The sequence below is a fragment of the Alexandromys fortis genome, unplaced genomic scaffold (genome assembly GCF_014885135.2).
Source record: "Alexandromys fortis isolate MF-2015 unplaced genomic scaffold, M_Fortis_MF-2015_v1.1 scaffold_263, whole genome shotgun sequence".
NCBI classification, from domain to species: Eukaryota; Metazoa; Chordata; class Mammalia; order Rodentia; family Cricetidae; genus Alexandromys; species Alexandromys fortis.
Window position 1 is genome coordinate 643,682 of NW_026068165.1, and position 14,749 is coordinate 658,430.

At 51.1% G+C, this 14,749-nt stretch overlaps 2 protein-coding genes across 7 annotated transcripts; one reads left to right on the forward strand and one right to left on the reverse strand.

Moving 5' to 3' along the window:
* Nucleotides 1-332: 332 nt before the first annotated feature.
* Nucleotides 333-5,073, forward strand: LOC126492067 (transmembrane protein 198-like). Of its 6 annotated transcripts, none has more exons than XM_050128189.1 (6): nt 335-477; nt 585-1,177; nt 1,517-1,599; nt 2,042-2,294; nt 2,758-3,339; nt 3,722-5,073. In XM_050128189.1, exons 3-6 carry the CDS (start codon nt 1,597-1,599, stop codon nt 3,934-3,936), a joined length of 1,053 nt encoding a protein of 350 aa, XP_049984146.1. In that variant the 5' UTR covers nt 335-477; nt 585-1,177; nt 1,517-1,596; the 3' UTR covers nt 3,937-5,073. The 6 variants fall into 6 exon arrangements, with proteins under 6 accessions (XP_049984147.1, XP_049984146.1, XP_049984141.1 ...); XM_050128184.1 differs by lacking the exon at nt 1,517-1,599 and having other exon boundaries at nt 585-894; nt 1,025-1,177; XM_050128186.1 differs by lacking the exon at nt 1,517-1,599 and having other exon boundaries at nt 585-894; nt 1,025-1,177; nt 3,725-5,073.
* On the reverse strand, nt 4,390-13,887 carry Mmp19 (matrix metallopeptidase 19). The gene is made up of 9 exons (XM_050128183.1): nt 13,528-13,887; nt 13,006-13,091; nt 10,102-10,232; nt 9,706-9,921; nt 8,928-9,173; nt 8,244-8,369; nt 7,197-7,361; nt 6,921-7,048; nt 4,390-6,768 (listed from the first exon to the last, which is right to left on the reverse strand). Exons 1-9 carry the CDS (start codon nt 13,615-13,617, stop codon nt 6,370-6,372), a joined length of 1,587 nt encoding a protein of 528 aa, XP_049984140.1. The 5' UTR covers nt 13,618-13,887; the 3' UTR covers nt 4,390-6,369.
* Nucleotides 13,888-14,749: the final 862 nt, after the last annotated feature.

A 14,749-nucleotide genomic window follows, 5' to 3' on the forward strand; every position in this document is an offset into this window, starting at 1 on the left:
GAGGCGCGAGCCGGCGCGGAGTCAATCGAGGGGGCGGCGCTAGAGCGTCCTGGCCCCGCCTCTTAAAGTGCCCTGGGCCGCCTTGCGGGCCACACGGGTCGCGCGGCGGCGAGTGAGCGGCGGAGGTCCGCTGAGGCCTGCGGCTGTGTTCCTTGTCCCTGCTGAAACTGGAAGATGAAGGGCAGCCGCCGGTGCACACATAGTCTGTGGCTTGCAGACAGCCAGAGTACGCAGGGAAGTCAGCGCCCTCTGCGCGCCCAGACCCGGCCAGAGAGGAAGCGAAGTGTGCGTTCCGGACTGGCTCGCCCCTTGACTATCCGGGACACTCCTCTCCCGGACCCAGCCGGCGAGCTCCCATGCCGCTGATCCACCCCCTGGGGACGCGGCGCACGGGCCGGGCCAGGGCTCCGGAGCGAGGCTCCGCGGGGCTCAGAACCCCGCGCTCATCTGCATGCTGCTTTGCATCTCATTTACATAGTAAGCTTTGGGTCGACGCCCGCACGCGCCCCCACCCCTACGCAGACCCTTGTGGATCCTCTGCACACACTCCTGAAGCCTTACAGTTCTGTCATTGTCCCTGCCAGGCCCGTCTTGCTCCGCAAGTTTTTTTCACCCATGAACACCCCCCCACCAGCACTGGTAAAAAAAAAAAACCTTCCCCGCATCCCGGATCCGACCACCCGGTTCTCCAGAAGACAATACTCCAATTCTCTGGGAAGTGGGAGAAACCAAGCTGGACTTGGGGGTGGAATGGGACCCCATTGGGACTTTGAAAACGTCAAATTGTCGATTAATCTCCTCAGCATTCAGACACCTTCTATCTTAGTCTTGTTGGGAGTCCTAAAACTCTCCGTTGCTTGGTTAGGGGGGCGTCCCTGGTCCTGGATTAGGAAGGTAGGTAGCCTGAGTTCCCCCACACACAGGGGAGGATTGAGGGTGCCCGCCCCGTGATGTCACCCCCCCCAACACACACCCTGTCTCCTTCCTCCACACACACCCCTACCCCCAAGCTACTTGCATTTAGCTCACAGGATTTGACTCGGACCTGCAGGCGGTTAGGGAGCACCGAGCACAGGGGACCTGGCCAACAGCCACCCCTACGCCTAGGACCTGGGGCTGGGATGAAGCTGGAGGTGTAAGCAGTTCCACCCTTTGCTCTCCTCAACCTTGGAGGGTGGTGAGTAGTGAACCCCCTCCCTAACCTCTCCTTGTTTAGGGTCCCAGACTCTTAAGCGATTGAGAAGAACCCCACGAGTTCTCCAGTCCAGCCCTTAGCCTGGGACTTAAATATCCAAAAGACAGCAAAAGGAAAAGTTTATCGGCATCACCCAGCTCCCACAGGGAGCTTGCCAATGCCAGCCTTTCCTCAGGATCAGAATTCAAATCCCATTGGCAACCCGGGCATGCCAGGATGAGAGGGTGGGTGGAACAATTCCCATGCGTGTCTGAGGCGAGTAGCAAGTGGATACCAGGTTGGGCGATGTCGGTGAGCTAGGCGCCTGCTTATTCCATGTAGGGCCATGGGATTTGGACTGGCTGTATTCGGCTTTCCCCCAACCCAATCTCGGCCTAAAGCCAAGACTTCAAAATCTTGACATGGTAACTGGGTGACTCTTAATTCCTTATCTGAAACTCTTAACTCTCTATTCCCTTGCTTTCTTGAGGGTTGCATTTAGATCACAGGGTTTGGGCTCCAACTTACAGTTTAGGGAGCAATAAGCACAATGGCTGGGATGGGGGTGCCTGCAGCCAGTGGACACCCCATGTCTACGACCTCTGGGCTGGGATGAAGCTGGGGTCTAAGCAGCTCTCCTCAGCCCTGGAGGGTGGTGAGCAGTAGTATTCCAGGGACCCTAAGATGACTCATTCTCCCTCTTCCTTCCTCTCCCTGTTTTATTAGCCCTGCCCTGTTCAATGCAGCAGGGGGTTGGTATTGCATCCTAAGTGCAGATGAGGGGAGTTGCTTTTTAGTTGGACAGGTCACGTTTCCAAAGAAATGGAGGTACGGAATCCTCAAGTCATGGTTTCTGTTCTCTTCCAGGTTAACCACCTTCTGCCCGATAGTTATGGATGGATGAGAGAAGCTGACCTTCCGCTCTGGGACCTTCTTCCTTGTACCATGGAGAAAGCCTTGTTGCCGCTGACCATAACATCTGACCCAAGACCCTTCAATCAACAGCTCCCCGAGCCTCCGGACCTGAGATGTGCCTTGGAACCCCAGGGCGGCCTTGAACTGGCGCCTGCTCTTGTGTGTGCGCTTTGCTGCTGCTTTGGGATCATCTACTGCTGCTTCGGTGAGGGCAGGGCCTGGGGGGCAGCGCCCAAGACTGTTGTCCTCCAGAATGATGCCAACTTTCTTCCCTGTTCCGGCCACTCCACCTCCTCTGTCAGAGTTTTCCATACTGCCTCTGCCAGCCTCTGTTATCTGCCTTTCTTTTGTCTCCTACCGCAAAATCCCATTCCTAGTTGTACTCCCCACCAGAGACTTCAACTTTCCTCAGAGTCTGAGTCAGTCTGTGGTGACTTGACATTGTCCTTTTTTCTCTGCACAGTGTCATTCCACCTCCTGCTTTCTCCACCTAGCCCCTCCGCTTCTAAGTGTCCTTATTCAATGCTGGGCTTGTCCTTCTCTTTCCCTTGCCTGGAGATCCCATGGTATGCTGTTTCTGGCTTCTACACCTTTGGTTAGCTGTTCCTTTCCCAACACAGCAGACCCATCCCTTTCTGCCTCTCAACACCTCCTGCCTCCCTTCCCAGGCTACCGCTGCTTCAAGGCAGTGATGTTTCTCTCGGGTCTGCTGTCAGGAGCTCTGGTGATCTTCCTCCTGTGCCACAAGGAGCGAGTGTTGGAGACACAGTTGAGCCTGGAGGTGAGCGCAGGCATCGCGCTGGGCATCGGACTCCTCTGCGGCCTGGTCACCATGCTGGTTCGCAGCGTCGGGCTCTTTCTGACTGGTCTACTGCTAGGTCTGACCCTAGGTGCTGGAACCTTGTTGGGCACAGAGCCCATCTACCAGCCACGTTCAGCCTGGGTGCCGATCGGTGGACTAATGGGGCTGGCACTGCTGGGAGCCCTGCTCACACTCCGGTGGCCACGCCCGTTCACGGTGCTAGGCACTGCCCTCCTAGGCGCTGCCGTGCTGGTGGCCTGTGCTGACTACTTCTTGGAAGGGCTGGCACTGGGCACTCGGCTAAGCGAACGCCTGCAGGCGCTTCCAGAATTGCTTCCTCTTTGCTGGTATAGCTGGGTCTTACTGGGGACCTGGCCAATCTTGGGGGCTCTTGGGACACTGGCCCAGTGGAAACTCATGGCTGAGGAACGCGGAAGCCACACCAATGGTGAGTTAGTGCTGTGGTACAAAAGCAGCCAACCTACCCCTACTGCTATCCCTGGTTCCGACACGTGAGGGGAAGGGAAAAGATGGAGAGATGAGGATGGGGGAGGATTCCCATGTCAAACAGGGCAGGCACTGAAGGAAAACTAGAGTTGAAACAGCCAAAGGAAGTCTGGGTAGAATAAGAAGAAAGTTCGCCAAGAGATGTAGGAAGAGTAACTTAGGACTCTTCTGAGAGGGTAGAGGAACCCAGAGAGGGGAGGAGGAACGTGTAGAGGAAATTTAGTGACTAAAGGGAAGGCCAAGTTGATCTCTATGGAGTGTAATTCTGTTTGGATTTGGTAAAAAAAAAAAGCCCCCTTGAATCTGTATTGCCTCCTCCCCAGCAGTGGTCTTGAGCCACCAGAGAAGGCATCTCCAGCTCCTTCGGATCCATCAGCAAGAGGCTAAGTGGCATCGGAACCCTTCTGGAGTGGGACTGTATGAAGGCAGCTATCGAAGTCAACTTTCCCCCAATATCCGGAGCCCTGGTGACAGTCTGGCTCCAGTGAGCGGGAGGGTGAGGTATCCTGGGGAAGATGGGTCAGAGGGCATACAGTGATGGCCAGCGTGAGCTTAGGCTCTGACCCAGAACCCCCTTCTACCTCTCTGGCCTGGTCCACTCAGCGTTATCTCCAGAGTCTCTGTGAGGCCACGGGTCCCCGCACTGTCCTGGACCTGGGTTCTGGCTGCAGTCCCACTGTCCTCTGTCCATCTTCTCATTCCGCCCAGACTTGAGCCCAAGCCTCTGGTGATGCCGCTGCCCGAGTGAGGGCAGGAGATTGCTACGTGGATAGGGCCTGAGCCTACGGGACCCACACAGAGTTCCCTACCTCTTGGACTTGGAGATAGTCTCTATCCCTAGACTAACCCTTTTAAAAGTGGGCAGAGAGAATTCTTGTAAAGATGGGGGAGAGCAATACAGCACCTACCTCTGTCAGTGGTCACGGTGCCCTGGTCCCTAGAGACACTGGCTCCAAACCAAGGAGATTTACCCAAAACAGCTTTTTGTAAAAAAAAAAAAAAAAAAAATTCCTATAGTGCTGAGACAGAACCTAGAGTGTTGTTCAGAGTAGACGAGCGTTCTACCACTGAACTGCAACCATTCCCAAATATTCATTTAAACGTCCTGGTGTGCCTTACTGTGGTAAAATACAGGGCTCTGTTGTAGGACCGGTAGAAAACTGAGGAGCCCCTGAGGCATGTCACATTTTTTTTAGTAGGGAAAATGGCACAGAAGTACTCTAAGATCCCCCAGCTCCCGGGTTCCTTAGGGGTACCTGAACTTCCGGTTGGCCTTTCTCAGTGGACCCCATAGTCTTGAGTCCCCTCTACCTCAGGGGAATGCAATTCTCCACGGTGCTTTCTCCTCTCTCTTCAATGAGGGGAGACCACAGAATCTGCCTCAGCTCTCCTCTCCAAGAGCTGGCTCCTTCTCTAAGAAGAGAGCATTGGCTCGCATGCCTAATTCTTGCCTTTTTGCTCAGAGAAATCTGGGCTTCAGGGCTGCACAGTAGTCAAGTGCCTTCTGCCTCCACTAACCCATCCTAACGCTCCCTCCTCTGACTCGCCTGAGCAAGGTCTTTCCTGGTTTTCCAGACAGTATGAAGGAAGACACATCCCTCCCCCAGCAGCAAATCTGTAATGAGAGGGGGGAAGAACAAGGGAACATGGGAATAAAATGGCTTTGAAAATTCAACTGGGGAGCTGGACCTCTCCCGTAGCTTTTTACTTTCTTTACACGGCAAAGCAAAGGTGATCAGGCTGTCCCTAAAGATCTGCTGTGGCACCTTTATCATCTGTTACACTATGTATATGATGTACATATACACATGATACACATATGTACCCAGACAGCTCAGCTCTCAGGAACACAAAGTTAGCCTTTATTAAATACAAATGTGTCAGACTTCATCAGTCTGACATATAACATTTCACATGTAACATTTCATCTAACATAACAACCCTATAACATTGAGATTGACCTTATTTTGTTAATAGAGAATCCAAGGTTTTTTTTGTTTGTTTCTTTCGAGACAAGGTTTTTCTGCAAGGTAGTTCCTGTCTTGGAACTAGCTCTTGTAGACCAGGCTGGCCTCGAACTCAGAGATCTGCCTGCCTCTGCCTCCCAAGTGCTAAGATTAAAGGCATGTGCCTGGTCAAATTTAAAAAATAAATAAATAACAAAATAAAGACATGCGCCGCCACCGCCCAGCCTCCCAAGGTTAATTAACTTGCAGAAAGTCACAGGTGGCTCAAGGACCCCAGAGCCCTTGCTCAGTTTACTGACTGTGCCGTTTCTTGCACTTGACTTTGGCAGAATGGAAGCCAGGTGTCCAGTAGATCAGCTGTTGCCTCCTGTCAGCTAAAGACCCAACTAAGCCAGGTATGGCAGCACGTGCCTTAAATCTGGAGAGATGGCTCAGTGGTTAAGAGCACTGACTGCTCTTCCAGAGGACTGGGGTTCACTTCCCAGCACCCACATGGCAGTTCACAACTGTCTGTAACCCCAGTTCCAGAGGATCTGACACCTTCACACAGAAATACATGTAGGTAAAACACCAGTGCACACAAAACAAAACAAATTTTAAAAGAAGACAAAAAAAAAAAAAACACTGGCCAGGCATGGTGGCACACGCCTTTAATCACAGCACTCAGGAGGCAGAGGCAGGTGACTCTGTGAGTTCAAGGCCAGTCTGGTCTACACAGAGTGGCCATAGCCAGTGTTAGATAGAGAGAGACCTTGTCCAAAAACAGTGAAAGAAAAAAAAAATACCTGATTGACAATGTCCTTCCACTAAAGAATAGATGACACACTTGAAAGAGCTATGTGACAAGGAGAAATGGGAACTGGGGACTGACTCGGAATTCAGGGGCACCTTCTAGGAGCACAAGAAAGTGGTATCCAGAATTAGAACATTTGGACCATGAGGCCTATAGCCCAGGCCAATGCTGTAACATCCACACCGTCCTAATGAGCAGACACTGATTAGTCCTAGGCCCCTTGCAGGGTGACGTTAGCGGGGGATGAAAGCGTGACAGAGTCCGAAGCTGAGGGAATCATGTCCAAGATTGAGTCCGTGGTTGAAGGACTGGTATCCAAGATTGTGTCTGTGGTTGAGGGAGGAATATCCCCAGTTAACGAGCTTGTGTCCGGAGTCTGAGGATTGCAGTGCATCCAGTGTGTGATGTTTCTGGGATAACCCTTCGCCACACGAAGCTGCTGGTTAAGCCGCCAATACTGTTTGCCCTTGAAGAAGTACACTTGGCCATCTTGCCAGCTCATCGCTGCCGAGGGATGGTCTGGCACTCCAGTAAACAATTCCTTGATTGGTTTGGGGTAGCGGCTGAAGTCTGTTCTGGTCAGCTCGTCCCATTGCCAGTATCCTGACCCCTAATTTGGAGTGTGTGGGAGGAAGAGAATGAGAGAGCTTAGGGACCCCAGAGGCTGATCCAAACTTCAGAAGGTGCCCCTTTAAGGGTAAGACTTCACCCCTCAGTATGAGGTAGCCTGACCCTCCTCAGAAGAGATTACCCTGACTTTACCTTAAAAAGGAACACCTTCTGATTAACAGGCCAATAGAGTGCTGCATCCAGGTTGGGTTCTACCCTGTTGAATTTCATGGGAAAGCCAGGAGACATCTTGAAACCCACATATCGCCACACCTTGTTTCCTGAGAACGGTCAAAGGAAGAACAAGCTGTGTCATCAGGTGGGAGCTTTTGGTCCCTCTCCTGCCCTCTCAAAAGCGTCTCCACACCTCCTCCATTTGTAGCTTTGTAATGCCCAGGCCCTCAGGTAAAGACCAAGTGCCCCACTTACCCTTGAAGAAATGAATCCATCCTGTTCTAGGAGAGTAGACAGCAGCATCTAAGTTTCCAGGGAGCCCCTCCCAAAGAGCAGACACGCGGAACAAGGGGCCTGGCCCTGAATCTGTTACAGTCCACACGTAGTCCCCCTTGAAAGCATAGGTCTTCCCGCGAGGTCCTAAGAGCAGAAACATGTTGACATTTTAAAAGACAATGAATGACTCAGGAGCATCTCAATGCTTTCCTTACTGGCCCCCGATGGGCTCATCAAAAATTCTCTCAACTTGAAAAGGGCAGAGAAGGAAGACGCGGTGCTGAGCCTCTCCTTTGTTGGCCACAGCCCTCCAGTCAGCCAGTTCTTCTTAGTACCTAGTACCCCATTCCAGGTTGCTTGAAAATCTTACCACTAGGTGCAAAGCCCTCTCTGACAGGCATTGCAGCTGATTCCATTTTGCTATGTTTCCACATGGTTTTGGGTTTTGTTTTGTCTTTTGAGACAGGGTTTCTCTGTGTAACAGTCCTGGCTGTCCTGGAACTCCCTCTGTAGACCAGGCTGGCCTCAAACTCCCAGAGATCCACCTGCCTCTACCTCCTGAGTGCTGGGATTAAAGGTATGCACCACCGCCGCCCACCTCCACATGTATTTTTATAAGGCGGCAACCATAGTAAATGCTTATCCAGCCCTCTTTGGGGAGGGGGATGTTTTTGTTTGTTTTTATTTTTTGTGTTGTTTGGGGGTTCAAAACAGGTTTCTCTGTGTAGTCCTGGCTATCCTGGGATTGGCTCTGTAGACCAGGCTGGCCTCAAACTCCGAGATCCACCTGCCTGCCTCCTGAGTACTGGGATTAAAGGCACAGACCACCACTGCAGCTACCCAGCCCTCTTTTGACTCCCAGTGCTCCCTCTCCATGCTAGACATCTTCCCTGGTCACCAACCGTTCCCTGGGGTCCAACCCCCAATGTTCCTGCTTTGGTCCCATGTCATCCCCATCTGACCAGGCCTTGGAGTCAGTCGACTGCCCCCATTGCCTGTCAACAGTCTGTTTGGGAAGGGTCTCACCCAGCATCGTGGCATCCAGTTCAGTGCTGCAGGGGGTTGGCATGGGACTGGGTTTTGTGGTCACTGGTGACACAGTGGAAATCTCGATCTCTTCCTTCTCATCCTCTGTCTCTGGACTCTTCTTGCCTGCAAAGTGAAGTAAGGCACCATAGGGAAAGAAGTCCAAACAAACACCCAAGTCTACTGTAAGCTCTGCGCAATGACCCCAAGAGAGAGGGAAAGGGGAATTCTAAGGTGTTTCCCTCAGTGGTCAGCAATATACAGGAGACAGCTTAGTTTTGAGAAGCCCCAGAGAAGGAAGTTCCCTGGAATATACATCTTCAAGAATAGGGTTGCCAGGCGGTGGTGGCGCACACCTTTAAACCCAGCACTAGAGGCAGGCGGGTCTCCATGAGTCTGAGTCCAGCCTGGACTACACAGCAAGTCCCAGGACAGCCAGAGCTACAAAATCAAGACCCTGTCTCAAAACAACAAACAACAACAACAAATTAGGATGTGACGGGGAGAAAGGCCAGGAAGGAAAAACAGACAAAAGAGTCAAAAATAGAGACAGTATTTGAGGACAGATAGCTTGAAGAACTGGACAGAGGAAGAGAAGGGAAATAAAGCCATTTCACTCCGTGAAAGCGAGTATTGTCTCCCTGAGCCTAGAGAGCCATTAGTCAGACTGACTCTCATGCTCACCATAGAGAGCCTGGATCCCTGCCACATCATCTGGGTGCAGCCTGAAGTAGGGCTGGTAGCCAGCATAGACGGGAGCCATGAGTGCCTGGGTGTATCGGGAGTGCCCAAGGCCCAAGGCATGACCCACTTCATGGGCTGCGATGATGCGCAGGTTCACTCCTTGGTAGGTCCCCTCAGTCCAGAATTCATCTTTGTCGAAGTGTACACTGCCAAGTTCTGGGATGTCGGCATGGGCCAGGACCTTTCCTGGAGAACGGCAAAGGCAGACAGTAATGTGAGCGCCCACGACAACAGAGCACTGTTTGCCGGCTATATACTCAGCTACTCTCAAGTGTGACAATGCATCTGTAATCACAGCACTTGGAAGGTGGACACGGGAGGATCAGAAGTTGAAGATCAGCCTCAGCTACGTAGTGGGGTTTATGTCAATCTGGTCTACACAAAATGCAGGACACAGCGCCATAGCAAGCTTAGGTGCTTCTTTCGGATTTTCCAGTCGTTACTCAGGGAAACCCAATACAAAATTTCCACCTCGGTGACCCAGTCCCCTCTCAGGGTGAGGATTCAGAGGGGAATGAAAGTCAGGCAGTCAGGCGTAAGATTGAAAGAGGAGACTTAGTAAGGGCCCATCTTGGTGAGGACCGGCTTCTCTGGGGAGGTCAGAGTACAGGGCATCATTGGGCAGAACTGATAACCTGAACCTTAAGATCTCAGAGTCACTGGCTCAAGGAGATGGTTCACTGCTGAGGTTTGTTAAGAGTTAAGAACCAGTGCCTACCAGGCCCATCAAAGGTGTTGGAGCAGTATGGGCTCTGGCGGCCATGGAAGGAGAGGCGGATATCCGCCGAACCAGCCTTCACCTCCCGGAAGGTCAGGGGGGCCACGTTGCTCCAGTACATAAAGGCTTGATGCAGGGCTGCCCGGGCTCTGGAGGGTGAGAGTGTGGAAGGCAGGTTCAAGATGCGGAATGTTAAGTGCTTCTTTCTCCAGCGACCTGGTTAAGGGACCAGAAAGTAAGTTAGAGACACAACCAGGAGAGCCTCTCAGGGTGAGGATACTCGCTGCACTCCTTAACAGGTTACTTAGTAAGTATCGAACACTCCAGGCTGTCCCGATGCCACCCACACTCAGAGCCAGGGTGCCTTCTCCTTCCCTTCCCAGGCTCAGTCCTCACCGAGAAGCAGGTATTTAAGGGTCTTCTGGTTGAAGGGATCCTCCAGACCGCAGCGGGGCTGCTTCATACGGGCTCTTGTGCCATCATCCATCCGGCCTGAAACTGGCAGGTTGGATGCTTCTTGGAAAGCTCTAGAAAGAGAGAGAGACCCAGGCGGTGGTGGCACAGGCCTTTAATCCCAGCACTCGGCAGGCGGATCTCTGTGAGTTCGAGGCCAGCCTGGTCTACAAGAGCTAGTTCCAGGATAGGCTGCAAAGCTACAGAGAAGCCCTGTCTCAAAAAACAAAAAGAAAAGAGAAGAAAAGAAGAGAGAGAGAGAAATTCATACAGGTGAGTGGATCTGGAATGTCTGGAAATTGGGGATAGATCTTTGGCCTCCTGGTTCCCAAAGTAGTGATAAAGAAAAGACTAACACAAAGTCTTTAAAGCTGAAAGGGCACTCCAGTCTCTAGTGCTCATAACTGGGGCTTTATCTTCTAGTCTGTAGAAATGGGGCACCCCAACTTCTCTGCATTTTCAGAATCTTTTGAGGAAGACTGGCCTGAAGTACAGCCTTCCTCCCTCTTTCCTCACTTTCTGATATAGCAGATCACTCCCTGGCCACCCTCTGGGAGTCACCCTGTACTGCTATCTGAGGTCCTACCCACTTCAGCCGGCCAGGGTAGCCAGTACTTCAGTGGGTAGCCAGCCCACACCGGGGCAACCTCATCCACCTATGACCTGGCATAGGACTGTAAAGAAGAAGAACACCATAACAAAAATTAGCAGACTATAAAAATTAGCAGGAAAACAGAATAGAAATAAATAATGAATTAAATATCAGTGTTTTTCCTGCATGTATGTAAGTATACCACATGTGTGTACTGCCTACAGAAGCCAGAAAAGAGCATGGATCCCCTTGGAGTCGTAGATGGTTGTGAGCTGCGGGGTAGGTGCTAGGAACCAAACCTGGGTCCTACACGAGAGCAGCCAGTGACCTTAACCCCTGAGCCATCTCTCCAGCCTTCTTTTGCTTTGTTTTTTGAGGCAAGGACTGGCTAGGTGTGACTGATGGCTCATCCTGTGATCCAAGCACTTTCAAGGCTGTAGCAGGGGGATTAGGAGGTCAAGGTCATCCTCACTACGTCAGAGGTTCAAGACTGACCTAGGCTACGTGATACCCTGTCTCAAAAAATCAAAACTGGGAGCTGGAGAGATGGCTCAGTAATTAAGAGAATTTGTTCAGAGCATTCAGGTTCAGTTCCTAGCATCTACATGGTAGTTCACAACCATCCTTAACTCCAGTGGGGGGGGGGGGGTGTCTGGCGCCCTCTCCTGACCAGCGTGGGCACCAAGCATGCACACACAGCGCACATACATACTTGCATAAATAAAATAACTATAAAAAATTACATCCCGCACTCGGGACACAGAAGCAGGCAGATCTCTGTGAGTTCGAGGCCAGCCTGGTCTACAAGAGCTAGTTCCAGGACAGGCTCCAAAACCACAGAGAAACCCTGTCTCGAAAAAATAAAAATTTTTTTTTTAAATTTAAAAAAAGAAACTTTAAATCAAGCAACCCTAACTAAACTCCATGGTTTACAAAGAAACTTTGTTGGAGGAAGAGACTTAGGAGGATTGGAAGGGAAATGAGAGAGGGTAATGGGGTGAAAATGACCAACGCACACACACACAACACACACACATGCACACATGAACATATGAACACACGAACACACATGCATGCATGCATATATACGTGAAATTATCAAAAATCATTTTAAAATGTAAGGACAAGGTGCCTAGCTCTCAGCTCATACCAGTAACTGTAACATAACAGAGGCTGAGGCAGCAAGATTGCCAGGAGTTCCAAGTCAATCTAAACTGCAGTGTGAGACCCAGCTCAAAAAGTAATAATAAAAATCAAAAACAAAGACTCATCATGTGGTCCAGGCTAGACTCCAGTCTTTTGCTAAAATGTTTGTTCTTGGCCAGGCAGTGGTGGCACATGCCTTTAATCCCAGCACTTGGGAGGCAGACACAGGTGAATCTCTGTGAGTTGGAGGCCAGCGTGGTCTACAGAGCAAGTTTAAGAACAGGCTCCAAAGCTACAGAGAAACCCTGTCTCAAAAAACAAACAAACAAACAAAAATCAAACCAAAACAAAATATACATGTATTGTTCTTAACAGGGTGGTGATGGCACACACCTTTAATCCCAGCACTCGGGAGGCAGAAGCAGGAAGATCTCTATGAGTTTGAGGCCAGCCTGATCTACAGAGCCAATTCCAGGACAGCTGGGGCTACCCAGAGGGACCCTCTCTCTGGGGGAAGAAAAAAAAGATTTTCATTCTTTTGTATGTTTCTATATGAGTAAATGTTGTTTACATATGTTCAGGTGTCCAAGGAAGCCAGAGAGGGCATCAGCTCTCCTGGAGCTGGAGTCACAGGAGACTGTGAGCTTCCTGATGTTGGTGGTGGTCCTCTGGAAGAGCAGCAAGCGCTCCTAACTGCTGAGCCACCTTCCAGGATGCCATCTTCTTCCCTTCTCCCCTTTTAAGGTAGTGTCTCATCGTGTAGCCCTAGTTTGCCTAGAACTCTCTATGTAGTCCAGGCTAGCCTCAGACTCACGGAGATCTGCCTGCCTCTGTCTCCTGAGTGCTGGGATTCTGGGGCTAAAGGCATGGCCCATCACACCTAACTAGTCCCCAACTTTTAATGCTTTGCCACTCCGGGACTGAGATCAGAGCTGTGTGCCACCACACCTGACCTGTGGCTCCTCATCCTGCTTCTCCACCTCACCTCACATTCCACCATCCTGAGTAACATTATCATCCTGCAGACCCCTGCTGTGGATTAGAGTGCAGTAGAGGCGGGCCTGGGGAGAGGGGAGAACTTGACACACTTCGTGACCTTAGAGCCTCACCTTAGGGCCTCTGTGATATCGTCTAGACTGAAGTCATCAGCTCCTTCTAGAGGTTTCTGTAGATATCCATACTGCAACAGATAATCCTATAATGGGATAGAGGTTGAAAGAGGGTTAGTCTCAGGGTAAAGCTTCCAAGTGACCTAATAGAAGCTGAGCATGGTGGCTCATGCCTTTAATGCCAGCACTTGGGAAGCAGAAGCAAGCAGATGTCTGTGAGTTCAAGGCCAGCCTGGTCTACATAATGAGTTCCGGACCCGGCAGGGCTCCTTAGTGGGACCTGTCTTAAACAAACAATTCAAATGACCTAACAGACCCATCAGGAGAGAAGGGGACAGATATAGAAGGACTAAAAGAATGCTGAGGGGCCTCAGATGGAACAGGGAAAAGAGCAGGAGGTGGGTAACATAGATCAGGATACAGAGCACATGGGGAGAGGCAGGTAACTTGTAGGGCAAGAGGGATACCTAGAGAAGATTATAGCTGGGTAATCCCTGTCATTCCCATGGCCAGAGGACTCACCAAGACTGCCTCCTTCTCTGTTGGCCCCAGAGCCCGGCCTGAGACTGTCAGGGCAAGTAGAAAGCTCAGCCACAACTGTTGCCAGTCCATGGCGCCAGCAGACAAGAGCTCCAGAGGCTGCCTGGGCCCTCTGACCTGAGACTTCTGGGAGCCTGGAGGAGCGGGGGCTAGGCAGGAGACTACTACCTCCAGGTCTTCTCTGTCAGCCTCTGGTCCTCTTTATAAACCTTCAACTGAGGAGAGCAGTGAGAGGTGACTCAGCCCAGAAAGATGTTGCAACTCCCTTAACTCCTGCCCTACCAAAGGACAGAAGCCAAAAGAGCCCCTAACATCGCCTCCCCTAGAGCCCTCTGCTGGAGACCACGTGACTTTCTGTACCTCTCCGGTCACTAGGTCTGTCTCCTGGTATGGTGAAAGCCAGGTCTCTAGAGAGACTAGGATAGGACCAGGGCTGCCCCCTAGAGTTGGACATTCCGGCTCAGGGATTTGGAGCCAGCAAATCTCTCAGTCTCCCGTGTCCCTTTGCAAGGAAAAATCAATAAGCAGGAAGAGGCAGGGGACAACAGAGGCGGCATGAATTCCAAATGAAGGGGTCAAAGGTGAGATCTGCTTCTTTGATTTTGCTGTTGTTTGATACAGCATCTCTCTACATATCCCTGGCTGTCCAGGAACTCCCTGTGCAGACCAGGCTGGCCTGGTACTCAGAGAGCCACCTTGGCCAACTTTGAGATCTGTTTCTTTGCGACTAAAATCAAGTTAAGCCAGAATCTAGCTAGCTTTGCGGTCCAGGCTGACCTTGACCTCTGACCTTGACCTCTATGACAAGGCTTCTTAAACATTTTCCATTTGGGACTCTTTTTGTTAAAGGAAAATGATGTGGGAGTGTCATATATCAATCTGTTGATTTCATTGGTTAAGTTATAATAAACCAACTGCTTGGCCTCAGCTTGGAACATAGATGGGAGGAGTAAACAGAATAGAATTCTGGGCGGAAGAGGAAGTGAGGTCAGACTCTGCTCTGCTTCCGGGGAGACTCAACAGCTCTGCTGGAGCAGAGACGCCATGCTCAGCTCTCCCAGGCAGCTGCAACCCACGATGGACTTAGGCTAGAATCTTCCCGGTAAACGCACCTTGGGGTGCTTACACACACCATTAGAAATGGGCTAGTCCAGGTGCGAGAATTGGCCTGTAAGGGCTAGAGTTCATGGGCCAAGCAGTTCTT

What these genes read in the sequence shown, in the direction of transcription:
- LOC126492067 (XM_050128184.1), top strand. Translation starts at nt 616, where the DNA reads ATGAACACCCCCCCACCAGCACTGGTAAAAAAAAAAAACCTTCCCCGC. An exon ending in CTCCTCAACCTTGGAGGGTG is followed by an intron (nt 1,178 to 2,041) that starts GTGAGTAGTGAA and finishes GTTCTCTTCCAG; the next exon opens with GTTAACCACCTTCTGCCCGA. An exon ending in GATCATCTACTGCTGCTTCG is followed by an intron (nt 2,295 to 2,757) that starts GTGAGGGCAGGG and finishes CTCCCTTCCCAG; the next exon opens with GCTACCGCTGCTTCAAGGCA.
- Mmp19 (XM_050128183.1), bottom strand. Translation starts at nt 13,617, where the DNA reads ATGGACTGGCAACAGTTGTGGCTGAGCTTTCTACTTGCCCTGACAGTC. An exon ending in CCTTAAATACCTGCTTCTCG is followed by an intron (nt 9,922 to 10,101) that starts GTGAGGACTGAG and finishes TCCCTTAACCAG; the next exon opens with GTCGCTGGAGAAAGAAGCAC. An exon ending in ACTGGATGCCACGATGCTGG is followed by an intron (nt 7,362 to 8,243) that starts GTGAGACCCTTC and finishes TTCTGCTCTTAG; the next exon opens with GACCTCGCGGGAAGACCTAT.